Source organism: Denticeps clupeoides, chromosome 8, assembly GCF_900700375.1.
Source record: "Denticeps clupeoides chromosome 8, fDenClu1.1, whole genome shotgun sequence".
Taxonomy (NCBI): Eukaryota; Metazoa; Chordata; class Actinopteri; order Clupeiformes; family Denticipitidae; genus Denticeps; species Denticeps clupeoides.
This window is the reverse complement of record NC_041714.1, coordinates 2,681,797-2,708,321: the sequence shown is the minus strand read 5'-3', so window position 1 is coordinate 2,708,321 and position 26,525 is coordinate 2,681,797. Positions and strand designations below refer to the sequence as shown.

General features: G+C 41.0%; 1 protein-coding gene across 1 annotated transcript in view; it reads left to right on the top strand.

The window, feature by feature from the left end:
- Window positions 1-26,228, top strand: part of syndig1 (synapse differentiation inducing 1) — a 31,350-nt gene extending 5,122 nt beyond the window's left edge. The window contains exons 2-4 of the mRNA XM_028989290.1: window positions 6,571-7,218; window positions 11,026-11,163; window positions 24,975-26,228. Of these exons, the coding sequence (XP_028845123.1) occupies window positions 6,673-7,218; window positions 11,026-11,163; window positions 24,975-25,133 (843 nt within the window). The 5' untranslated portion in view covers window positions 6,571-6,672 and the 3' untranslated portion in view covers window positions 25,134-26,228. The remainder of the gene's footprint in view (window positions 1-6,570; window positions 7,219-11,025; window positions 11,164-24,974) is intronic.
- Window positions 26,229-26,525: the final 297 nt, after the last annotated feature.

Here is a 26,525-nt window from a genome sequence, read left to right as displayed (position 1 = left end):
GATTCTGGAGGGAGATTTCAAACTGTCACCTTCCAAAGGTGTGTCCCAGCAGCTTACTGCAGCCCGTCTGGCTTTAGATCAGCTATTAACCAAGAAGGTTGAATCATCTCTCTTCTTTGCCAGGCATAGACTCTATGAGTCAGGGAATAAACCTGGTCGACTTCTTGCACGTTTGGCTAGAGGGAGGACGGAGGCTAATGCAATCTCATCCTTAAAAGATACTTCTGGGACTCATAGGTTTGAAAACAAATACATTAACCAAATTATGAAACAATATTACCAGAATCTTTACTCGTCAGAATGCCACTCGACAGAGCAAAGAATGGATTTTTTTTTTAATAAAATTGGACTGCCCTCTCTCACAGCTGAAGAGCAAGCAGACCTCTGTAGGCCAATTACAAAAGAAGAAGTTCTTCATTCTATAAAGTCTCTTAGAGGTGGAAAGGCCCCTGGGCCGGATGGGTATTGTCCAGAATTTTATAAAAAAATGGATAAAGAAATAGCAGGATCACTTACTGAAATGTTTGTAGACTCATTGAAAAATGGTCGGCTTCCACCCACTTTGAACTTGGCAAATATTTCTTTAATTCTTAAAAAGAATAAACCACCTGACTCATGCAGTTCTTATAGACCTATTAGCCTAATTGGGGTTGATGCTAAGATACTTTCTAAGTTGCTGGCTAAAAGACTTGAGGTGGTTCTTCCTAACCTTATAAACCCAGACCAGACGGGATTTATACAGAAACGTTTTTCTATCACAAATATAAGGAGACTCTTGAATGTCATACAATATACTAGTCAACAAAACTGTGAGGCAATTTCTGTATCTCTGGATGCAGAGAAGGCTTTTGACAGAGTTGAATGGGGTTACCTGTTTGGGACTTTGCAGAGATTCGGTATAGAGGGAGATTTTCTAAGATGGATTCAAACTATCTACCATTCTCCTATGTCTTGTGTTATTACTAATGGCCTAAGGTCTGGTCCTTTCCCACTTGCCAGGGGCACCAGACAGGGATGCCCGCTGAGCCCTCTCTTGTTTGCGCTGGCTCTGGAACCCCTGGCAGAGGCTATCAGACAGAACACAGATATAAAGGGTATATCGATAAGTGGCAATGAGCACAAAATTGCACTATATGCAGATGACATCCTATTGTTTCTATCATTACCTGAATTATCTATACCAGCAGCATTATCATTATTTGATGAATTCAGTTTATTCTCAGGGTATAAAATTAACTTCAGCAAATCAGAGGCATTACCTTTAGGTCTTTTTGATACTGAATCTATAACTAACTTCCCCTTTAAATGGTCAAAATCTGGATTTGTTTATCTTGGGATTAATGTACCAGTTGATTTAAACAAATTATGGAAACTTAATTATGCTCCGATTATTCATACCATTAAAAGTGATCTAAGTCGCTGGCAAGCACTCCCTCTTTCACTGCTTGGTAGAATAAGTTTAATCAAGATGAATATTCTCCCTCGACTACTGTACCCTCTTCAGATGTTACCCTTATGGTTAAGCAGGAAAATCTGTACTCAACTGGAAAGCGCCTTTTCTAGATTTATATGGAATGGAAAAAAGCCTAGACAAAAAATCAGGTCTTTGCAAATGCCAGTGGAATTGGGTGGATTAGCTATGCCAAATATTTTATACTATAACTGGGCTTGCCACTCCAGATTCATTTGGGAATGGTTTAGGTCTTATTATGATCTGTGTCCTACTATAGATTCCTGGTCCTGCTCCCCATTATCTGTCTGGAGCTTGTTTGCCTGTCCCCATAAATATGATGATTCAGTGAGGAAAAATCCAATACTCTACAATTCCATAAAAGTTTGGCGACAGATGTCCGGATTCTTTGGGAGAGATGGGTCTACACTTATGCTGAATCCAATATATGCTAATCGGGATTTTGCTCCTGGCGTGGGCTCACCTCTCTTTAAAACATGGTATATGAAGGGGATTCGTGTACTAGGGGACTTATTTCAGGATGGCTCTTTAATGTCCTTCCAACAGTTACAACAGAAGTTTGATCTTCCAAATCAACATCACTTTGGATATCTGCAAATTCGGCACTATGGTATCTCAAAGCAAAAGCAGGTACCGGATCCCATAGCACCTAGCAGGCTGGAGAGTTTATTTCTCAATACAACCAATGCTGCTCATTTCATTTCTAAATTTTATTCCTTTTTATATGCTAATGACTCTGGACTGGTGAGCACGGTGGCCCGGAAATGGGAGGAAGATCTGGGTAATGTTTATATAGACGATGACTGGCAGGAGGCTATGAAAAGTGTCCGATACACTTTTGTTTGTAACCGGCTTAGAGAGACTCAATATAAGATTTTACACAGGTTACATATAACGCCAGTATTAATGAATAAGATTGATTCCTCTGTGCCAGCTCTCTGTGTTAAATGCCACACAGAGCTGGGGACATACTTTCACTGTTTTTGGGGGTGTAGGCTCATCTCAAGATTTTGGAATTTTGTTGCTCATGAAATCAGTACCATCCTTAAGATAAAACTGAAAGCGGATCCTGGCCTTTTTCTTTTGGGGCTCCCGTCTAAAAGACAAGCAACTTCACTGAAACTTGATGCCAAAAGTTATAGATTATTAGACAAATTACTACTTGTGGCAAGAAAGTGTATTCTTATTAGATGGATAAAAAATACTCCCCCCTCTGTCACACAATGGTATAGAGAGATTTTTGCAGTCCTGCCTCATGAGAGGCTGGCGGCTGTGCTTAGGGATAATATAAATAGCTTTCAGAATGTATGGTCTCCCTTTTTAGATCACTTATCTCCAAATGTGAGAGAAATGGTTTTGTGTGTCAATTAGGGTTTTGCGATGGTTATATTTTTATATCTATATAAAAAAAATATATATATAATAATAATAAAGAATGGTCTTGGTTCTGTTGGGTTTTTTCGTGTGTATATATGTGTGTTATAAATGACATGTTTCTATTATGGTATTATTTAAATTCTTATTTTGTGTATTCTTTTTGTTTATAGACTTGTTTTTATTGCTTAAGTTGTTTCTGTATTTTTGAAGTGAAATTCAAGTCACAATACCTTAAAGTGATTGTACATCTATCTGTAAATACTGAATAAACATGTCAAAGAAAAAAAAAAAAAAAAAAAAAAAAAAAAAAGATAATACCAGCTTCCTGGCATGATCTAAATGGTGATCATTATGCATTGGGGCATAAAGCCAATTGTTTGAATAAGTTTGAAATGTTTCTGGAATTGGAGGCAAATTTTAAGAGAGTGTTCTGTTATGAGATTTAAAGAGAGATAGTTGGATTTCTTGGTGAAAGAAGTACAGAGAGTAGATAGTGGTGAAAGGGAGGAGTTACCCCCAGCTACCCTGTTTCAGTCTGAAAGCTGAAATCCAGTAGAGTCATTTGGATATGTTAGATGCCCAATAATAGTATCTAAAAGTCCACCTGCTGGTTTAGGCATTTCTAAAATGGACCATCTCACTTATGGGGTGGATTTATTCCGCAACGGATCTCTGTTTATCTGTGATCCCAACCGGTCCCTCTTCACAGTTCGGCACGGATGTGATCCAAAGATTCACAAAAAAAAAACTCCACTGTATGTGTTGTGCAGAATGTTCAATTCCTGCCAGTTTACACTGGCAAAGCGACAAAATCGATAAAGATTCCGGTCAGACAATCAAAGCCTTGAGGCCAACCTTTCCTTCATTGTTTTTATTAATCTTTGTGGCATTAATCAGTCCAGTGCATTCATTCTGAATGCATAACGTTGAATGAATGCATGCAATCATGCAGGAATAAAGGTGCAGGTGCGTAATTAGTTACTGGTGGATGCACATGTGTGTGTGTGTGTGTTTGTGTGTGATGATGTATGTGGTCTGTAGAAACAGGGAGAAAATATACATAAGTAACATGGAAGTGGCTATTTATATTTATTATTATTATTATTAATTAATTTATTTACTTGCTCATTTTTCAAATCCACAATACATATTCAGTTACCTAACATTGGGAAGGATATTAACTAGTAACCACAACATAAAACAATTGTCACACTATGTTAGCTTAGCACAAGTACTAGGCGTAATTACAGTGCCGATCGAGAGGGTGTGATTACAGCAAACAGGTCTACAGTCTGCCCAAAAAATGTAGACATAATCATCTTTTTGAAAAAAATAATTGACATTATAAGATCAGGTCTGCTTTGCTTTCTTTCTTCTTTTTTGATGGTGTGGAGCTTGTTTTTATGTTATTCTCCACTTTTAAATTAAGAAGCAATTATACCTTAAATTACATTTTAAGTTGTTTTTGATTGTGTCCGCATAAAAAAAATATCATGACATATAATGCACCTTATAATATACATTAATCTAGATTAAAATGGCTAATTTGAATTCTGCCGAAGGCATTCAGAATATGTGTGCTACCCAAATAATGACTAAAAGTAAGTCTTTGAGAGCGGATTTCTCAAGCCAGGTGGCGCATTAGACCAGGGGCTCATCTCCTGTTTCCAAAATGCATCACAAACTGCTTGAGAAAGCTGTTCTACTATGATAATTGGTGATGAAAATAAATTATGTTCAATAAGATGTACTTGTGTTTACCAACTGTTTATTCAGTTAAATAGCTGCATCCAAGTTACCACGTCAAGTTTGATGTGGTAATTTCACAGTTTGCAGTGCAATTTCGGCTAGGTATACATCCGCGCTAAAATATAAAGGTGAAAGTCATCATAGTGTAGCGGTTCTTCTTCTGCGTTGTGTAACTTTTTGATTTCGTTTCTTGAACCACAAACGATGAGCTGACACCCAAGAGATTCTCTGTGCAAAGTGTATTCTGTACAAAAAGCAAGGTCGCGTCAGAACATCGCGTCTTTCTGCACCTCTCTCTACAATATACAGTATTAAAAGAACATAAAAAAAAAATCACAAAATAACACACATGCAAAATATTCCTAATATGTACATAAATTAAAATGAAAGAAATAACTTTTTGCACACAAACCCCACGCACAACTGTCCAAGAGACCTGAACAAGACCTAACAAGGCTTATTTTGTATGATTTGGTGCTGAAATAGTTTCAGCTTGCGCAGCTCTGTGCAACCACACATATGCCAATTGAGACATACTGTATGTGATTTTGGGCTATATAAGAAATAAATGTTGTTGTTGTTGTTTATGGGCATGGGTTTACATCAGTTGGAATGAGGTCTTCCCATTTTTAGCTTGGTTTATGAATACATCATTAAAGATTATGTTCTGGGTGACAACATATAATGATACACCAACAAAAAAGACAGTTTCTCTTGGTTTGTATTTATGTCTACAAAGACAATCCAGAGTACTTAATTTGACTTTTGTAATTATGTCAATTACTTGGTTTACAACTTGTTCCCATTACAAAAATGTTCTATACAGCATGCAGTAGCAACATAGAAACAGTGCAAAATATTGAGCAATGGCTATATAGATCTTAGCCAAACTGTCAGTATCTTTGCATATGTCCAAGATAGGAGTTTCAGCTAATTTCTCCCCTGAAAATACTGATAGAAGTGAACATTTTGTATTACGATTATAATGTTTTTCTCAATCTTGGTTGGCATTTGCTGCTTGCCCTTGCTATGGTTTTTAGTTTTTTTATTTAAAAACTGCATCATGGCCAGTTCTTTCTTGGTAATTTTGTTGATGGAGCTTTTGCAGATGCTAAATTTATGGCACTGACACATCAGTAGCTAATGTTTTTCCCACCACTTAGCAGTGTCAAACAAGACAAAAAGCATAACCCCTTTTAGAGAAATAAGCCACAATTTGGCAGCATAGTAGCTGGTGTTTGTGTTAATCTGTTGAAAGCATATTTAAAACACTACACGTTTTTGACTCACATTGCCGTGTGTCAGTCATGGGCCACATACAGTGCATCTGGAAAGTGTTCACAGCGCATCACTCGTTCTACATTACAACCTCATTCCGAAATGGATTAATTCAATTAATTTGTTTCCTCAAAATTCAACACACACCACCCCATAATAACAATGAGAACATTTATTAAAAATAAAAAAATTGAGAAAAGCAGATGAACATAAGTAATTGTCGATGCACCTTTGGCAACAATTACAGCCACAATTCATTTTGCCACAAGCTTGACACACCTATCCTTGGAATCACTTCAGCTCAATTTTGAGTTTCATGGCAAAGGCTGTGAATACATGTGATGTACATGTGCTTTCTCGGTTTTTTTATATTTAATAAATTTGCCAAAACCTCAAGTAAACTTTTTTCACATCATCATTATCGGGTGTTGTGTGTAGAATTCTGAGGTAAAAATTAATTTAATCCATTTTGGAAACAGGCTGCAAAATAACAAAATGTGTAAAAAGTGATGTGCAGTGAATACTTTTCGGATGCTCAGTAAATGTAGATAAAGTAAGGTTAGGTAGGTGTGTGTGTGTGTGTGTGTGTGTGTGTGTGTATACGGAAGCGAGAATCAAAGAATGTGCATAATCATAGGATGATTATCTTACCCAGTCACATTAAAATGAATATTTATCCATCTGACATTTTGCAGGAGGGATTGTCTTACCTCCTTGTGGCCTCCTCAAGCTGCCAGCAAGGAAGGTGTCTGAGAAGAGAGGCTTTTTCCCACACCACCATTCTCAACAGTGCAGACATGGACAGGCGACCAGGCCCAGGACCAGGGCCAGGCCCAGAGACCAGCTCAGCAGAGGAGAAGGAGTCTCTCACCCAGCGAAAAACCTCGCCTGTGGGACAAGGTGAACCAGGCTCTGGCTGCTGTGTGCGCAACGGACTCATCAACACCCGCAGCCTAATGGTGGAGACCAAAGAGGGAATGGTGTCTGTGTACTCTGCCCCACAGTACCAGGGTCACGTGGTGGTCAACCTCTCACCCCAGCGGGGAACCCCAAAGATGCTGGATCCTAGCACACTGCCCCAGGCTGTGGACCCACACTTCAGGCCCAACCTTATACTCTATTCGGAAAACATGCTGAGGGCCTGGGGAGAGGGGGGCATTGGGGGGGATTGCTGCGAGACCACCTTCATCGAGGACCTGACACCAACCTCCTCAGCGGCAACAGTTACCAAGGATGGCCTCATGTTTGCAGATGGAAAGTTCCTGGACCTGTCAGCGGAGGATGCTAAGATCCAAACACTGTCTTACGATGTGGACGATGATGACGACTTTCAGGAGCTGGAGGTAAAAACGCTGTTTGGTCCACATTTTGCTATTGCCATTCTGAGCTAATACTGTCATCACATTCATTTATGTTCACAAATGAAATGTGTACAAGCAAGTCAAATATAGTTAGACAATTATTAACTAAAGATGTGTCATTTTTGTTGCATATAGTTTGCAATTCTAGGTGAGGGCAAGGTAGTGCAAGGGATACAAAATGTGCAAACTTAAAAACAACAATAATCACAATAGCATGTATAAGTGTTAATGTATGTCAATAAATAAATAAGGATTATGGGACAAGGCAGGCAACGCTAAATACTAAGAGTGGGTCCTGCAGGCAAGGTGACTCTAGATAGCTCGTAGTGAATGTGTAAGTGAGCACCCTGCCCCGCCCAGGATTAGCTCCGGCAGCCATGGTCCTGCTTAGGAGAAAGCAAATTTGGATAATGAGCGAGTGAGTGAGTTTTATTAGTGATAAAAAATGATTTTTTTTTTATATATATATGCATAACATAATAGTGCCAGAATTTGGTTTGACACTCACTACTGAGGACGAAGGGTTCAGGAAACATGAATGCTTCTAAGAGAAATGCAATAACAGAAAGGAGAGGAGATGAAGTCTGGACCACTGACCCCCTGCAGTTGCCCATCTGTTGGAGCCACCTGTTCTGGAAGACCTGGCAGGCCTGCCGGGCACGGTGCAGGTGGCTCAGAGGCAGGACCTCCTCCAGTGCCTGCAGATGTGCTGTAGTGACATCATTTACTCCACGTCAGGTTACCAACCAGAATCCTTCTTGTCCAGAGTCCTCCTTCGTGACCTTGTAAGTCAAATATAACAGGTTTCACACTGGATCGTTTGTTTTCCATTGATCTGTGAGAAGTACGATTTATGTGTGTCTCTGACAGAAGACAGTATTGACCATGAATAAATCTGCAGCGTATGTTAAAGAAGAACATGTTTCTAGGTGTGATTAAGCATGCACAAAAAAGATGAGGCTGCTTGCCCCCTAATTATCTACTATAACCATTTACAAGCACATTGTGACCTTTCAATGGAAAGTTCTTCTGGAGTTCATTCGTCTTTGGATCCAATTAAAAAAAGCACTTGACTTCAGTTACAACGCCTCCGAGTTTCCTTATCTACGTCTGCCGTTAGAAATGAAACGCATGACTGTCACAGGTATTAAACACGCAGGTTATTACACAGGAAGCACATGAAAGGTCAGAGGGCTTTAGATGCAGCCCCAGGAAACAGCCACTGGCACTCTGCTCTGAAATTGCTTTTGGCTGATGCCTGGAACCTCAGATGCGAGGCGCAAGTGAAGTGGGGGGAACGGTGGCAGCAGGTGTGTACAAAGAAGCAGCTATTATCTGGTAAACACTTCGGAAGTGGCATGATGGGTGTTGCACCATTCGCCGTCTAGTCTCTTCTGAGATGGTGTATTTCTAGTCACTGTCCATCTAATTGCTGCCTTTTGAATATTGTTGTTTGATGCGGTCTACAGTTGAATCAAGTGGCTTGCATGGGAACAAATTCCACCCGGGTCCTTGTAGAGTGACAGGCCCATGTTTTTTTCACCCCGTTTTTTTTTACGTAATTGCAATTGGCTTAGCTGATGGAGCTCTAATGGAAGCCACCTGAGTCACAGCTGACAACTGTGAACTTCTTAAGAGTTTTGGTGTCCAGGAGACCAATTCATTTTCATAGCAAAAATAGAAACCATGGAAAGAAATCACATCATTGCATTGCATGCTTCTGGTACTAATTGTAATTTGATCTTGTCGTATTATTATTGTTTTTATATTATTTATGGCTTTGATGGCATTGTGCCATCACACACCTCCTCCTTTACACTGGCTCACATATAGATGTTATAGCATATCATCAAGATTTATTCCAAGAAGTATGACCAAAGATGAAAAATGTGAATGATGCTATAGAAAAAAGAGAAGGTTCACCTTAAAAGAATTAAAGAACCAGAGTAGAGTACATTTCCAAATACATTTTTCACTTGAAAAAAATTCACACATACAGGTATGAGGAATTGATCTGGAACCAGTTAGTTAAGATATTTTAAACATATAAGTAAAAGCAAATCATTTGGATAAAGAGTAAATAGGGACCTAGATGTATGTATGAGCGTAATTTATCAAATAAAAATCCACATTATGAGACATGACATGAGCTAAGGGCCAGTGGGCCTTGTGGCATGAGGTTTTGGTTTTAATTGACCCTAAACCTGTGATCAGAGGGGAAGGACTTTGTGGGTACTACAGTGGTGATCATGTTCATTTCACTGTGGGCTGAAAAATGCTGACATTGAGTTGATTGTTCGATGTTGGTAAAACAGGAACGAAACACAAATGTTTCTGGGCATCGGGCTCAGCCTCTGGGGGACTGTTTTCGCATTTTGTCTTTTTGGCTCAGGGTTGGAGGTGGATTTACATTTTAAAGGAAAGTAGACTCGCACTGAAAGTTCTGATCGTGCCGGGGTCTGACCTCCGTCTGATGCTGCACATGCAGAGCACCCCATGCCACAGAGCCCGGCTAGAGAAGTCCTGGTCACTGATGGAGGACAAAACCAGAGCCCAACTGTAGCTCATCCTATAGCTTACCAAGAATGATGATGCTGACTCTAGCTCTGCTGATATAGCAAATTAATTACTGCAATACTCCATACTCCTGGCTATGAAAATTCCTCCTGGCTATGAAAATTCATGACGAGTGGGAAGCAAAATTGAGATGCAGGCAGGAGAGACAAACGGTTGTTCTACATTTCAAACGTAAGAGCTGAGCTAGTTTAGTATGACAGGCCAGTATTTCACTGCTATATCAGATTCATCCGCTGCGCTGTCCTTCTGTTCGCATTAATGAAAATGTAATAAGCACAGTGATACTCATTTTTAATACAACACGCTGAAAATCTATTTTCCTAAACAGAACAGATGAACTGCGCAGTCTGTCAGGATGTGTACTCATTGTGCCACTTACTGTCATTCTGGTGTTATTTGCAATAATTACATTATTGCAAAATGTAATTAGATCTGCAGTTAGCATTAATGCTGTGATGAAAGCACCAGCATATTCTTCTTTGTGTTTTCTGTTGAAGAACCAGATAATTCCTTGTTAATATTCCTCTGACATTAATTTTTTTTTAATTTTATATCGGTCTTAGTGTTCCCCTAATACTGAAGTCTCTTTTTGAAATTCAGCCTGGGGCCAGAATTATAGCCACTTTTCAGTGTCTGTTGCTTTAAATGCTAATGAGGAGGACAAAGGCGGCCTATAGAAGTTGAGGGGGCATTCACAGAAATGACGTCATCAACACCATTCACCAACCACAGTGTTTGGTGCAGACAGGAAATTTGTCTGCGTTTTTACAAAAAAAATAAAATGAACGCACTGGTTCTTCAGAGTCTCGTGAGACGGAACTAAAAAATACATTTGTGCTCATTTTTACATCCAATCACCAAGCAACTGCAATGATTCGCATGTTTGGAAGCCATGTGTGGTCAGTGGAGATAATGTTTTAGGGGAGGAAAAAGCATGAGAAACGTGAGGTAACCTTTCCCCTTATGACGTCATAATGGGACATATTCCAGATCCGACCATCTGAGCTGCTGCTCTCCGAGCGGCAACCAAAGTATTCTTTACACCTATTGCCATTTCTAGCCACTGCAGGACCATAGACAGGCCAGGGGATGTTAAATAATCTCACTAAGTAAAATTTTCATAATAGGGGACCTTTAAAAATGAAATGATACTTTTGTATGCTTGTCTTCTGTTGATCTGAGGAGGTGATTTGTTGTCCCCTTGCCCTGCAGAGTGAGTATACGAGTGATTCGGAGAGCGAGGACAACTTCCTCATGATGCCTCCCAGAGACCACCTGGGCCTCAGCGTCTTCTCGATGCTCTGCTGCTTCTGGCCGCTCGGCATTGCTGCTTTCTACCTGTCCCACGAGGTATGTGGCCTGAGCCAGTGTTCCTTCCATGTTTTTCTACTTGGATTGTTCTGCTCCAGATTATTGTCACACCTCATTTACTGAACCACAACTGAAGAACCCCTAATCATGAATTCATCTGTCATTATACACCCTAAATAAATAAACCTGACCAGTAGCATACTATTGATCACAGCTATTGATTCAGTATGTTTGAATGTAGGGGTGGTTTTAACGCTGTGGGCTGCGGTGTTAGCTGTCTTTGGGAGAGGGGATCTGAACAAGCATGTCAGCACACATTCTTGCTCTTCACACACACATGCGCACACACATGCGAACACACACTGTACAAACATGCACATAGTACACATTCACTTTCCTTATACAAGGGAGGTCAGAATGGGGTTCCATTCCCTCAGTGTTTGGTCCACAGACAGCCGGGGAGTCGGCGGCTGGGCAGGGATGTGTGAGTCGGAACGTGGGCAATTTCACACAGTTACTGTCCAGGGGAAGAGTGTGTAAGGTTTCTGTAATGTCAGGTGTCTCTGAGCAGGTTCTGAGCTTGTTGTCCTCCAACTTCATCTGCATAGTTTCTTTAGGTTTTTGGTATCAGTGTTTAATATTACGCTGTGGCATAATATTTTTTATCACCATAAACTATTTGCTTTGATGTACCATAAGAATAACCACTATGAGGACATACTGGGATCGTTTGGGGTGAAATAGCTGAATAACTGCAAATATATGCAAGAAATAATGATTTGCAGGAAATAATGACGATAAGGTATGCATTGTGTGTCTTTTGTATCTTTAAATGCGATCACGTTGTCCCTAAAGGTAGACCATATGAAATTAATTAATCAGAACATGCCTAATTTAAATGTTGTGGAATTAATAATTGCTGACTAGACTAGTTTTGTGGATGGTTTGTCTTCTGTATTACACACATGAATTTCCACTGTAATATATTGCGCTATGCAACAAAAACCTTTTGTTCCCTGGACCACTGTGCTAAAAAGTGCTGCTGAGTTTCTCTACAGAGCTTGTGTCTCTGTAGAAGTTGACGGCTGCGACTGCGGCAGACCTGCTGCCCACTCCACCCTGCTGCTCTCGCTCTGCATCACGACTTCACACCTACGACATCCTACATATTTAAAAAGATATATTCCACCCGGCTTGCAGGGGCAACAGCCCACACCGAAATCAATACACCAAAGCCCAGCTACAAAGCCACCTGGTTTCAGAGTGAATAACAGACACACACTCACACAGAGGAATCACAACAGAAGACTGGTTGTAGGATTTAGTCAAAAGAACCCCTTCCCTGTCCACCCTCATGTCTTAGCATTCAAAAAGGTTTTTCATATTTGTTTGAGGTTTTGAACCTTTCTGGGCTTTTTTCTCAGCTAACTTAAAATTGTTAGTTTAGAAATTTATAGAAGATGAACTTTTTTGTATCTTATAAACCACATTAATACATTTGCACAAAAATATCCAAAATAATGTTTAACAAATTTAACAAAGGTTATATTTAACAAAATATAAATATATAAACAAAGAATATATACACACAAAACAAATTACAATGAATAACGACAAACAAAACGCAAAAAACTTGCGTCACCTCCTAGGGGAAATGCAGGAGAAACCGGAAGTGTTGAAATCGGGAAATGCCAGGGAGGTGGGCGGGGTGGATATCATGGCAAGCGCAGCCCCGAAAAAGGAAAGTGGGGCCCCTTTTATTCTGTCTGTCCACAGCAGGAACAGGTGGGCTCAGTTTGCAATCACCAGGCATTCTGCAAACACAACACCAACAGAGAAGCAGTTGAAAAAACGTATCAAACGTATTCGAAAAGTATCTCAGACAAATCTAACACTTACACACGCACATGCAGACACACTGCACAAAACAATACAATATATATATATATATACACACACACACACACACACACATATATATATATATATATATATAATTTTTTCTTCAGCTAGCACTTAACAATCTCCGAGCATGCTCTTTGCTGACAAGTTAGGCGTTATCAAGGATCTTAGTTTTTGTAAACTCAAAATCAGGGGTGCTGTAAACGGTCGCCAGAGGGTCCGGGTCCACCAGAGGGTCCGGGTCCGCCATTGGGTCCGGGTTCGCCAGGGCCGGAGCCCTGTGGTTGCCGCTGCCCGCCCTGTCTCCTCCTCTGATGGTACTGCTGGGGCTCCGGGGACGTAGCCCGTTGAGGGGGGCTCTGTCAGGATTGACTGAACCTGGGGACTCATATGGGCCCAATCAGGGCGCTGTTATAAGGGGCTGTGTTTCCGCCCATCGACGGCTGCAACATTCTTACATTTACATTTGGCAGACGCCCTTATGCAGAGCGACTTACAACGTGCTTTCAAGTTACCATCAGTGAAGAGATCAGTTCCGGTTCACTAGGACCCCCAACTATGAATACAATCTTTTTACTCACTCTGTTGTAGGTTCTGTACACAAGTTTGACAATAAGAAGGTTACAGTTTAATCAAAATATTCTTTAAAGAGGAAGGTCTTGAGCTGTCGTGTGAAGGTGCTCAGTGACTGAGCTGTTCTGACCTCGAGGGGAAGTTCATTCCACCACCGAGGGGCCAAGACGGAGAAGAGTCTAGATGGGTGTCGTCCTTTTACCTTCAGAGATGGAGGGACCAGGCGAGCAGTACTGGAGGCTCGGAGTATACGAGGTGCAGTGCGAGGTGTAATAAGGGCTGTGAGGTAGGATGGTGCTACTCCATGTTTAGCTTTGTAGGCCAGCATCAGTATTTTTATTCAGTATTCTTTGTGAACACTACAACTGTTGTGTTGAGTTTTCAGTTCTGGCAATCGCCACACGCCTGTGGGTTTGTTTGTTTTTTTTGTTCTCCCCTTTATTTCCTTTATTGTTTAATAAAATACTGTTTTCAGTATGTCTCGCCTCTGCACTTCCTTCCCCCGTCGGCTCGTGGATGTGGGAATTACCTCAGTATGGGGCGATATACTTTGAATTGAATTACACTGCTTGTAAGATGCTGTCTTAAATTTCTTCAGCATGTAGGGTGTATATTATTTCTTACAGTTTAAGGTACTTGACTGAAAAAGTGAAATGTTGTATAGCGTGGGTAGAATGTCTCTAGCTGGAGCTGCTGTAGGTAACCTGCAGGTGGGCCAGTAATGGATGCTCATTGTCAGAATGGATTCTGGACATTAAAGAAGCTTTAAAGGTCATGGTGGTCTTAATTGGCTTCCTTTAACTTTTGGAACTTCAACTGTGGCCCTTCAATTAATTCCAACCCTTGGAGGAGTAAGACTAATGCCCTGATATGAAGACTTAGCTCAACATCCAAGTTGTTAAAATGTATGGCCTGTTATGTTGCTACCCAGATCTTAATCTTGATAGGAAATGAAGACTTTAAAATATAACATACATGAAAGAAAGGCATGAGCAGAGCTAAAAGACAAAAACGGTTACAACAAATGCAATTTTTTTTAACATACGGAAACTGAAGCAAGGCAGCCGCCCTTTCCTCAGATTCTTTCCTTGTAGTTAAATCTATTTAGTCTACATTCAAATTCAAACCACAAAAGACAGAACATTTTATCTGGTCCAAGTTCTTGGTCCCAAAACCCAGACACATGGGCAAGGACACATTGTTTGCATGTCGTTCCAGGCTCACATTGTGTGTAGGGCAGCAACGCCCTCTGTGAATTGTATGTGATGATGAGCCAGAGTTCATGGGCGCATCAGCCAGGACGTGCCTGCCTTGAGGAAGGCCGGAGGCTGAGCGGCTTCAGCCAGTTATTCATCAGATTCTGACCATTGACTTGTGTCTGCTCTGTGTTTCTGACCACTGCACCACAGAAATATTTCTTGGATTCCTCAGAAACAGAAAAAAATACCCCATCCATTTACATGGTTTTCAGGTGGCCTGTTTACAATTTTAGATCCTGATATAGATCCTGATCCCAATCTTTATACTCCATAGTACACAGAAGCCTTGTGGGGTGTGTGGGATAATGAAGGATAAAGTGAGCAGTGTACTTTGAGATCAGCCAAAACATCAAAACCACTGAAGGTGAAGATCTTGATTATCTCCTTATAAAGGAGTCTGCAAAATGGAGGGATAAAATTAGGTGGGATTTATTAGACAAATGAGCACGCAGCAGTTTGGCCTTTCTTGTGGGAAGACCCTGATGTGCTGTACCTACCACGTGGTCGTAAGATGGACATCTTGGCTGGTGAATGGGTCATGGGCAACCTCCAACTTCCTATACTTTTTCAAATATATGGATCTTAAGCAGCGTAGTCAGAGGTTTCTTTACAACAGATGAAGGTTTGTTTGAATGGTAGAGAATGGTTTTGCTTCTATTTTCTGTCTATGATTTTGATTTTTTACACAGCACTATACAGCATGATTCCATACTGAGCGGGCTCTGCCTGGAATATCGAAGAGAGCTCTGGTAACAGACATTGATCTAAATCGATCTGAAAATATCTGAAGTTGTTAATGCCCTCGTTTGTAGTGGTTAGTACTTACAGTGTTATGCTCCATTTGGGTTTAGTTTCCCAGAACGGTTGTGCTGATCAGGACAACTGGTGACTTGTTTTTTGCGTTTTGCATCTTTGTCCAGAGGAGAGAGAGTATAGCTGCATTGTGAAGGTGGCAGTGTAGGTGGGGGAGATCTTCACTAAGTGGCATTAAAAAAAATTCTACCATGCAGCAACAGTCTGTTTTTGCTAAGCGCGTGTACATAATCTGATTTGCTGCATTTAAAGCACTCCGCAACATAAATGGGCTAAGCGCTTTACATCATTTATTGGCTCCAGAATGTGTGAGAGTAGGCCTTGCACAGTGTAAGCTTTAAACAAATACCTTCCTTGAACGACGGGCGGACATGCTGCTGTACTGGAGGCTGGGCTCTATATACGTCCCCCACTGGTTTCTTTAATGTGGGTTTAAGCCGCCATCCTCTCCACAGTGGCCTGTATTTTTGCTGCTGGTGCTCTGAGAATGTGTGGCTCACCTGAGTGAAACCCACTTTGTGATTTCTCCCTCTGAAAACCCACACAGCTAATTAGTTTTTTCTTTTTGCTGCCTTCTGACTTGATGTGAGGATGCTCATCTCGTTTGAAGCCTTAATTACTAAATACAATTTTAGCAATCTTCGCTTAAAAAAGGGGGCGAAATGAGAGAGGTGCAAAGGCACGACATTTAGAACAAGGTAAGGTTTAATAAATGAAAAGGTAAAAAAGGCATGATGGCCAGAACATACATAAATCCAACAGAAAAGCACACAAGTAAACACATTCCGGTAACGCAGAGCAACATTCCGGTAATGCAGGACTGGGGTTTTGGGACAAACTAACAGATAAGGTCACGTCACATGTAATCACCCACACCAAAATGAGCGGCATCTGGTGGCGATTAGAACCCCTGCATGCATGTGATTGGCCACATCTGGCTGACCCGGGACTGCCGGGCATCACACAATCCAATGTGTTTCTGGACACCTGCCCAGTTTGTATTGGGCCTGTACACAAATTTAATTTAGGTAAGAAAATATTTTTTTGATTATGATTATGTTAATAAGGCATCGCTGCAGACAGATATGACAGAATGTATAGTTAATTTGTTTTAAGAAAGTATAGCATATGAGTCTCTCTTTAATATCTAGATACCTATGCTGCCACAACACGCCAGGGCCATTTATTTGTCTGTTTAAAAATGCATCACTAGAGTCACGTGAACTACCTACGTGATGCTGAGTGATGCCTCAGTGAGAGAGGGGAGGTGTTGCTGTGGTTACATGAGGTTGGAGATATCTGATTGGTTGCAACTATTGTACCTGATTCAGGGCAATGCACAGGCATGACTACCAAACATCTGAACACGAAGCAAAGCTGCTACTTCAGCATGTCTTATCTGCATATGCCCAAGCAATCAGGGAAGTAAAATTTTAATCATCATATGCAGAAACTCTAAATCATAAGGTAGGAACTAGACATGGTGGCTGCTTCACTTCATGCACCTTTCTTCTTACCCTGATACATCATCACTCTGGAAAAGGGTAAATCTGGACTCATCAGAGCACATGACTGAAGCCTTTTTTCCCCAATTAGCCTCACTGATAAATGCTTTTCTTAAGTCGACGAATCGTGATTCAATATTTTTTTCTGATCACGTTTATTTCGTTAAGATGTCAGAGATCCCCTTAGATTTTTTTTTTCAGTGATGCATGCAAAATAATTTGACCCCTTTTGAAACACATTCATCTTTTCCACGACCACAGAATGTGTCTGCTGACATGGTTGTTTAAAAAAATCAGTGCATAAATTAGGGTTAACTATCTGAAATCTAGTCATCATGCAGAAATTATCCAATGGGAGGCTCTTACCTGTTTGCTTAATTAAATCCAGGACAGGCAGTGTATAAACTACATGCTTAATGTAAATTCTCATCATCATAGATTACATAAAAGTCAGGCATTAGTCTCATGTTAAGCATGCCACTTGGCTTGGTCCTAGCAGGTGATCAGAAAAGAAGTCAAATGTGATGTTTCCATGGTACCAAAAAAGGCGACGATACACGGCAGCAAAATAAATGGTTCTCAGAACAGCAGATAACAACTTGCCGACTGCCTCTTTGGCTCAAGGGCTAGAATTTATGTCCTGACTGAATGCATTACATAAATCTCCTTGACTTGGTTTGTATGGCGAGGCCACAGGGGAGGGAAGGGGGGCTGTGTCTGAAGAGGAGGCTTATTCGCCTTCCCGAAGCCTCCGTTTGCCCACTGTTTACCCCACAAACCATGCATCATCTTATGTCATTGAATGGCTTTATTCAATGAACTCTGCTCGGCACAACATAAAGGGATTCACGAAATAATAGTAGCAGGCATGCAGGAAATCTGATCATGCAAAATGAATTATTATTTCACAAATCAAATAACAACAACAACATTTATTTCTTATATAGCCCAAAATCACATACAGTATGTCTCAATGGGCTTTGACAGGCCCTACAGTTGACACCCCCCACACTTGACCCTTCTGCACACAAGGAAAAACTCCACACAAGGAGAGAGAAAAAAAGAAAGGAAGAAACGTTGGGAAGGAGTGATACAGAGAGGGACCTCCTTCCAGGGTAGAGTGAGCCTGCAAATGGTGTCAGTGCAGGGTTGGGGATTGTCCAATAGGAAAAAAGGCCTATAGTTGTAGAGATGGAGAAGTCCAAAATGTAGTCTAGAAAATCCCTGAAGCGGTGGTGGTGGCTGTGGTGATCCTCTGGTTCGTTTCATGCTAAGTCCTCGTTTAGCAGTTGCCAGGAACCAGGATTTATCTGCTGGTCTCTTCACTTGTCTGCCAGTAGTCTGTGAGCTTAATTCAGTGTCTCGGAGAAAACAAACAGAAGCAGCAGCAGACTGGTACTGAAATATGTGGTTATAGTGGTATGTTGGTGCTACAGTGGTCTGGTACCCTCACTAGGACAGCCTAACTAAGGTGAATTTAACACTGTCTGAGTTTAACACGGGGAATGTGTGATACAGTGGACTTAATAATGGACACTGTGTCTGGGACTTTAACAGAAGGCCAGAGAAAACAGATGTATTTTCAGTTTAGATTTAAACACTGAGACTGTGTCTGAGTCCCGAACACTGACAGGCAAGCCATCCCACAACTGCGGAGCTGTATATGAGAGGGATCTGCTCCCAGCTGTGACCTTCTGTACCTTGGGTACCAGTAGTGACCCCACACCCCTTGATCGCAGGGGGCGTGGCGGGTCGTAAATAACTAAAAGTTCACTCAGGTACTGTGGGGCGAGACTATTTAGAGCTTTATAGGTTAAAAGTAGGATTTTGTAGTCAATCCTAAATTTGATGGGTAACCAGTGCAGTGGTTGTAAGACTGGGGTGATGTGGTCAAATTTCCTGGTTCTGGTTAGAACTCTGGCTGCAGCATTCTGAACTAGCTGGAGTTTACTCATGCACCTACTAGAGCATCTAGACAGTAGTGCGTTGCAGTACTTGATGTAATAAAGGCATGGACCAACTTTTCTGCATTGTGCATTGAGATGATGTTTCTTATCTTTGCAATATTTCTAAGGTGAAAGAATGCTATTCTAGTGAAATCATCTATATGCAAATTGAATGAAAGACCTGCATCAATGAGGACACCTAGATCTTTTACTTTAATACTTGGTGAAATAGAAAGGCTATCCAGAATTATGATGTAGTCAGACAGCTTATGCCTGGCTGCTTGAAGACGAAGTACAAGAGCTTCTGTCTTATCAGGGTTTAACAGAAGAAAGTTGGTGAGCATCCACTTTGTAATGTCCTTCAGACAATTCTCTATTCTGTTCAGATGCTGCCTCTCATCTGGCATTGCTGATACATACAACTGTGTGTCATCAGCGTAGCAATGAAAGCTAATACCGTGTCTGCGGATGACAAATAGCCTGTCTCACCTTCACTGCCTGTAGTAGAAGGAAGAAGGAGTGTCTGAGATCAGTCATTTCTTAAATGGAGCAGTTGAATACAGCAGAATAGAGAGATTTGTGTGATGTTCACAGTAAATATTGTCAACTGTTCAGATAATTATTATCCTGGGCATCTTAAAGAGGACACATTTAATGTGCTGTGTGTCACATATGACAAATAATCACTTTCATTTGTATAATATTTCAGAATGGAATAGCTGGATAGAAGCTGGTACAGCAGTACTCTGGATCTGGTGCATCTGTAGAATCAGTCACACTCATAGCTGTCATCTGTCTGTCATTTACTAAAAGTAACCCATGATTACGGCAGTTGAGTATACTTAATTCTAGTTATGTATGGGGACTTCGCCAGACCAGGAATTATCAGTTCATTAAGTATACATGGACATCCTCTGCACTGTGACCTTGAATGCCTCCTCAACACACTTCTGTGATTAAGAGCAGGTCAGTGATTAGAGACTAAATAGACAAGTATAGGAACCTTCCTAAGCAACATGGGGTTTGCCAGTTAGGATCCCCTTCCTCCTTCATGGGCCTGCTGTTCTTATGAACAAAGAAATGTAATAAACTTGACATTGCACCCCTATTCAAACCGTATGCACATCCTTCAGCTGTTGCCATAGAACCTATACCTCGCCAAGAGTGTTATCTTTATTTTTAGGCTCCCATGTCTGTTTTGTGATTTCTGTAATAAATGTGAATATAATCCTTGGAATGAGAGAAAAAGTGACCGCTAAAAGAGGTGCAGCCAAGTTCTGCTCACAGAGAGGAAATCAGGGTGATGGGTGGGTCCTCCCCACCCCTCGGAGAGAACCCTGATGAGAAGTGACTATGACGTTCATTGTCCAGCCGTGTTCTCAGTACACCATCCCAGAGTAGCTTGGCCCAGACTCTGACAATGACAAGTGGTTAGAGGATTCCTCCTCCTTCCTTAAGTTGGTCCCATTAGGTGTCACCACAGCGATGTGGCTGTCTGCACAATTGATATGCCAAAAGTTTTATGTTGGATGCCATTCCTGAAGGAACCCCAAGCTGGTCCTTCATTTACTGCTGCTCCTCCCAGACTCTTGCCTGGCATTCCTGAGTTGCACCTTTAAGGCTGTGTCTTGTGCCTTGTGCCTTGGCATGACAGTGTTACAGTTTGTTAGTCTGTAACTCACTGAGTTACCTTAGGTGATCTGCTGGTATCTCAGGTGACCAGCAGATCTTTTAGGTCATGTAAGTGACTAGGTGGGCCTTCCATTAGAGGTCAATTGTTTTCTGTTATAAGATTGATGTTATATAATGATCCAGAATGAGATTGTTTCTAAAAGTTACTTTTAGTGTTGTCTTACAATATCTTTCTGCAATACTGTGAAAAAAACTGATATTCTGTCATCTTTGCTTGGTATGATTGGTATTGATGGCCCTGATTCAGAAAATGCAGCATATTCCTATTTAAAACGATATTAGAATCAGGGATGAGAGGTTGGTGATGTTTGGGCTGTTTTTTGCAGCGTACTACTAGCTTGCAAGAATCTTTACAAGAATCTGATCTGGAGTGAAGTAGTGACACAGCTTCTTTCATAATGTGAAGGCTGGTGCAGTGCTGCTGGGATGGTTGATGTCCAGGCGCTTTACCTCCGGGAAAGACCTGGGATGGCAGAGAACATGAATATTTCAGCTGCCCCATCACTGGCCACCTTCTCTCCACCTCCACACATATGCATGATTTTACCGGCAGAGAGATAGACAGCCAGAGAGATAGGGGATTTGGAGTAGTGCCAGAAGAGGATATGATTATGCAGACATTGAATTTGTTTTTATTTGCTTCCCCCAAGAAGGATCTGAACGTAACAGTTTCAGAGCTCAGAATCAACTGGGCCTTTCACACCACTGCAGATGACTTCGATGACTTGCCGCAGCTTTCCACTGGAGTAAAATTAGTTATGCAGTAGCAGAGCAGACACAGACCCACAACTACAATATAACAACATGACTCCAGTTCTTTACCCTTGGCCCAGCAAAAATGTTAATTAGCTGTTCTCTCTCTCCACATTGCGATATAAATAGCCTGGAAACATGAATTATGAAAAGGTGATGAATGCATAGCAAGGCTGTCTTTTATTAGCATCATCACAAGGAGGGCCTGGCATGTGCAGGTTCAATTGGCTTTCAGCGTGTTCAGATGAAACATGACACGTAAAGAATAGAAATATGACAGTTGTTCTTAATGACCACAATTACTAGCTTTAACCTGGGATCGGTTCTCAGACATCATAGAAGATATTTATTTATTAATTTTCCTTGAACACATTTGGGATGTTAATAGAACATTGGCAAAGGGGCGCAATGCTGTGGTCTAATGATAAGATGGCAATTACAAATTCAATTTGGCCAGATTTTCAATGTAAGAAAAGTGACAAAACACAGATCATGTTTATTCATTGTTGACTTTTTACAGTGCAGCCGGAAAGTATTCACAGCTCATCACTTAACAGTCTTATTCCAAAATGGATTAAATGCATTTAATCCCCATAATAAAACTATTTTAAAAATGTTTATTTGAGGTTTGGGCAAATTTATTTTCATTTAATCTATTTTGGAATAAGGCTGCATCACTGAAAAATGTCTTACAAAGGCACATCTCAAAGGACATAGAAACAAAAATACTGACATCTGACTCGGGCACATTCTAATCTAGTTGCAAAATATGTAGAAGATTTAAAATAAGCATAAGCATTTGTGCAGGGATAAAGAAATGATTTTACATTTTTTGGTTGAGAACGAAATGATGTCGGATCGTATCAGAATCTACTACCACCACTTCTAGACACACATGCTGCATTGTGGGTTGAAGGTTGCTAGGCAACGCGGAGTCTTGCATTCATGGTCTTTACTATACTGCCGGAATTTATGTAGCAATTTCTGAAGGGTCTGCATTTCAGACTGGGCCACATGTGGCCTGGGGGGGCCACCATTGAATCTGCCAGATACAGATTAATTGTCAGAGATCCCCCTTTGTTATCAGATTACTCACTGTACTGGGCCATGCTTCCCATGGAATTCCATTCAAACATTCCCTGTCAATGGAAGCTGTTATTGGACTTCAGGATATGTACCATGCATTTTAACATTTGTGTTCTGTAATTGTGAAATGAGGTTTATGCATTTATGAATTGTTTCATGTGTGAATCAGGCTACATTTGATACTGTGCTTCTGTGGGGTTTTGTCCACTTCACACCTTAGTGGGTTCCAAATGATAGTCAAATAAAAGCATCCATACTTGTCTCGCCTTGAAGACCCCACAGGAATCTCCTCATTTTACAAGATTTTTGTTTTTTGGTCCAATGAGATTAAACAGTTCACAACATGTGCTTTTGTGTTCACACCCACCATTAATTACATTTTGGATGTGCAATTTCCGACTCAGACAACGTCCAGAGGCCCTGTGCAAATAAAACCAAATGTAATTATTGCCTCTGGACAGGATTACCTAAAAACTGATTTCTTCATAAATCTAAGTCACGGCAACGCAGGGAAGTCTTCACCAACATCTGATTGTAAAATGACTCCAATGATACAAAATGATTTTTACCCAAATTACCATTTGTCTAGACCCTGACATTTTTTTCTTTTAGAAAAATAAAACTGTATTCAGGCCACCATTCCTTTGTTCTTCCTGTTGTCTTTTTTTTTCCTGGGAAGCTGCATCACACTGCAGGTCATGGTGCAGGTCACGCTGCTGGCTGTGGTCCTGATGCTCAGTACAAAATTAAAGTCCCACTGAGTCATGGCCTTAAATCATTGCATGAGATATGTCTTAAGATTTCATTAGGAGATGTCTGACAGGTGGAAGAGACAACACACAGTGCCAGCGGGGCATTGAGATGTAAATGAATTCATCAAAAAAATATCAGGCCATAATCTCGACTTGAGCTCCGGATGGCGGCAGACCCTGCAGGAGTGGCTAGAGTTATGACACTCGGCTTATTTGTGCAGCCGCTCCTCCACTGGGGATCACACTCAGTCAGGACCTGGAGACGAGCCAATTAATCATTTTTGCTCTCCAAGTCGCTCTTTCAATCTCTCTCGTCACACTGATGCTTGATCTTTCTCTCCCCCCTTGCACACACGGACACACACTCATTCTGCTCTCTTACTCTGATCCATAAACCTCATCTCGCTCCTTCTTTATGTGCCGCCCACACTCCTGTTCCCATGTCAAGCGCTCCGGATTTCTCCCACTTCATTAAGCATGCTTAGGTACTTACGTAGTTCTTTGAGATGCACAGCATGTAAGCAAATAAATTACTCAAGGTTTTCTTAAAAAAAAAAAAAAAAAATACCATTGGAGATCAGCAATAAGACCTGCTGCTAGAATTCAGGTATTTCATTGATCATCATTGTTGGAGGAGAGCATTTATTTAGCCATTGACAAATTGACAATGACAAATGATTGCCAATTCTTATCATTCGTGTAAACAATGTGTGCATGCTGAATATTACTGGCGGGAATGGAGCAGAACTCTCTGTCTCCCCGATGCTTTGTGTGACAAGGGTTGAAATAGATGTAGTAATGATATATGTTCATATTATGAATTCTGTATTCAGTCCATGTTACATTTTTACAATACAGTTACTGAAACAAAGAATATTTTTCATTCATCAGCTGTGAAAGCAAATAATGAAATCTGCAATAAAAATCATATTTTGTATATTGCTAAAAAATATATTGTCAAAATCTTATTCACATTGATGCTGATTTGGCTGTTTCTCATATAAGCCAGGAAGTGCAGATTCACAATCACATTTCAAAACACAAGAAACATAGAAAGAAGACATGGGACGAAGCCCGTAAAAGGGACTGCTGGCTTCTCTTAGTGGGGGACGGAAGCCTGCGGGAGGCGTCTCTCAGTACTGACACAGTCAGCAAGCGAGCGCGGTTATGCCCACTAGACGGGCTGTGTTTATTGACCATTGGATGATCAGTACTCGGATGAAAGTGATCAGGAGTGTGTGTGAGGGGCTCCTGCTGCAAGAAGGGTGGGGCCAGGCGTCACACCCATAAATCCCACACAGGACCTTTGTTATGTGTTTTCAACTAAACACTATTAAAACATTGATTCCAAATGTGGATGATGATGACAGCCATCAATAACAAATAATGATGCACCACATATCAAATAATGATACCAAACACATCTATGGTACCAGCCATTGCTATTTTGGCCAACACTGGTTCTGACTGGAAAAAGAACCTGGTCTGGGAATTGGTAATATGATGGTCTGCACAGCTCAAAAAATCGCTCACATTCTCCCACCTCTGTCATCTCCCTCTCTCTCACAGACAAACAAAGCGGTGAATAAAGGCGACTTCCACTTGGCCAGCTCCAGTTCCAGACGGGCCCTGTTCCTGGCCGTGCTGTCCATCACCATCGGGACGGGCATCTACGTGGGGGTCGCCGTGGCCCTCATTGCATACCTCTCAAAGAACAACCACTTGTAGCCTTGCCTGACCCCTGGCAGCCAGGAGCAGACTGAAATTCTAGGGGTGTGGTCAGGAAGAGCAGCTTGCTTGGAGTCAATGGGGCTTTGTAAACTGAAGCAGATGACAGAGAGATTTCTGTCAGATTTCTACTCAACAATCCAAAATTCCAGGGGTGTCATCATTGATTTCTTACAAGAAGAAAGAATCCTTGATACTGAATGTGTACAACTACCCACTTTTGAATTTCATACATTGCATTTGTTGGTGATGCATTGTTGACATAAGCTGCACACTAAATGTTACTGTCACTTGATGAGATAAAAATTTTCATTAGATAAATGTTTTTTGATTGTGCCACTATCAGCTCTGGTCTAGAACACCTGAATATATCTTCAAATATCATTCTGCCTTATTTCTTTGTTCTTTGTTAATGGTCCCATCATGTGACATGGTGGATCCTCGACGGAGCTAATTTAGTCTTACTCAGCACAGTGTTATCAGCCATACCATAAATATTGGCATTGGGCAAAAAGGATGTTCATTTGTACAGTGAAATAGTTGGTTGGGGTAAAAAGATAAATATTTTATAAAATTAAATTATAAATTAAGTTTTTTTTTTTTAGCTGTACCAGTATATTGATATTTTGGTCATCATCAGAGGCCACTTGAGACCTGAGACCTGTTCCCACTTGTCCCCATGTATAGATTGATATAAAAAGTACTACAAATAATGTGATGCAGTGTGATCGCCTCAGTGCCCAATCTAGGGCCACTCTGTCACCATCATCATGCTCCTCAGTTTATTCCACTGAAGCTCACGGCAACTTTAGGGCTCTGGTGTGTCACCACACCACCACACAATCCCAGACTGATGTGTTATCAGCGCTTTTCTGGCCAGTCTTTGGCAATGACAGTCATTACCCCACGTTTCACTGTAATGCCCCGAGCAAAACTGTCTGTGGACATTTGTTTCTTGACGATTCCTGCACACTGATGGATGTACAGGGTGGGCCATTTATATGAATACACCTTAATAAAATGGGAATGGTTGGTGATATTAACGTCCTGTTTGTGGCACATTAGTATATGTGAGGGGGCAAACTTTTCAAGATGGGTGGTGACCATAGTGGCCATTTTGAAGTTGGCCATCTTGGAAGCAACTTTTGTTTTTTCAATAGGAAGAAGGTCATGTGACACACAAATTTATTGGTAATTTCACAAGAAAAACAATGGTGTGCTTTTAACGTAACTTTATTCTTTCATGAGTTATTTACAAGTTTCTGACTATGTCAGAAATGGGAATGTCACCAACCATTCCCATTTTATTAAGGTGTATCCATATAAATGGCCCACCTTGTACATCTCCACTGTGGGACCACAACTCGGTGAAATATAATATACAAAGTTGTG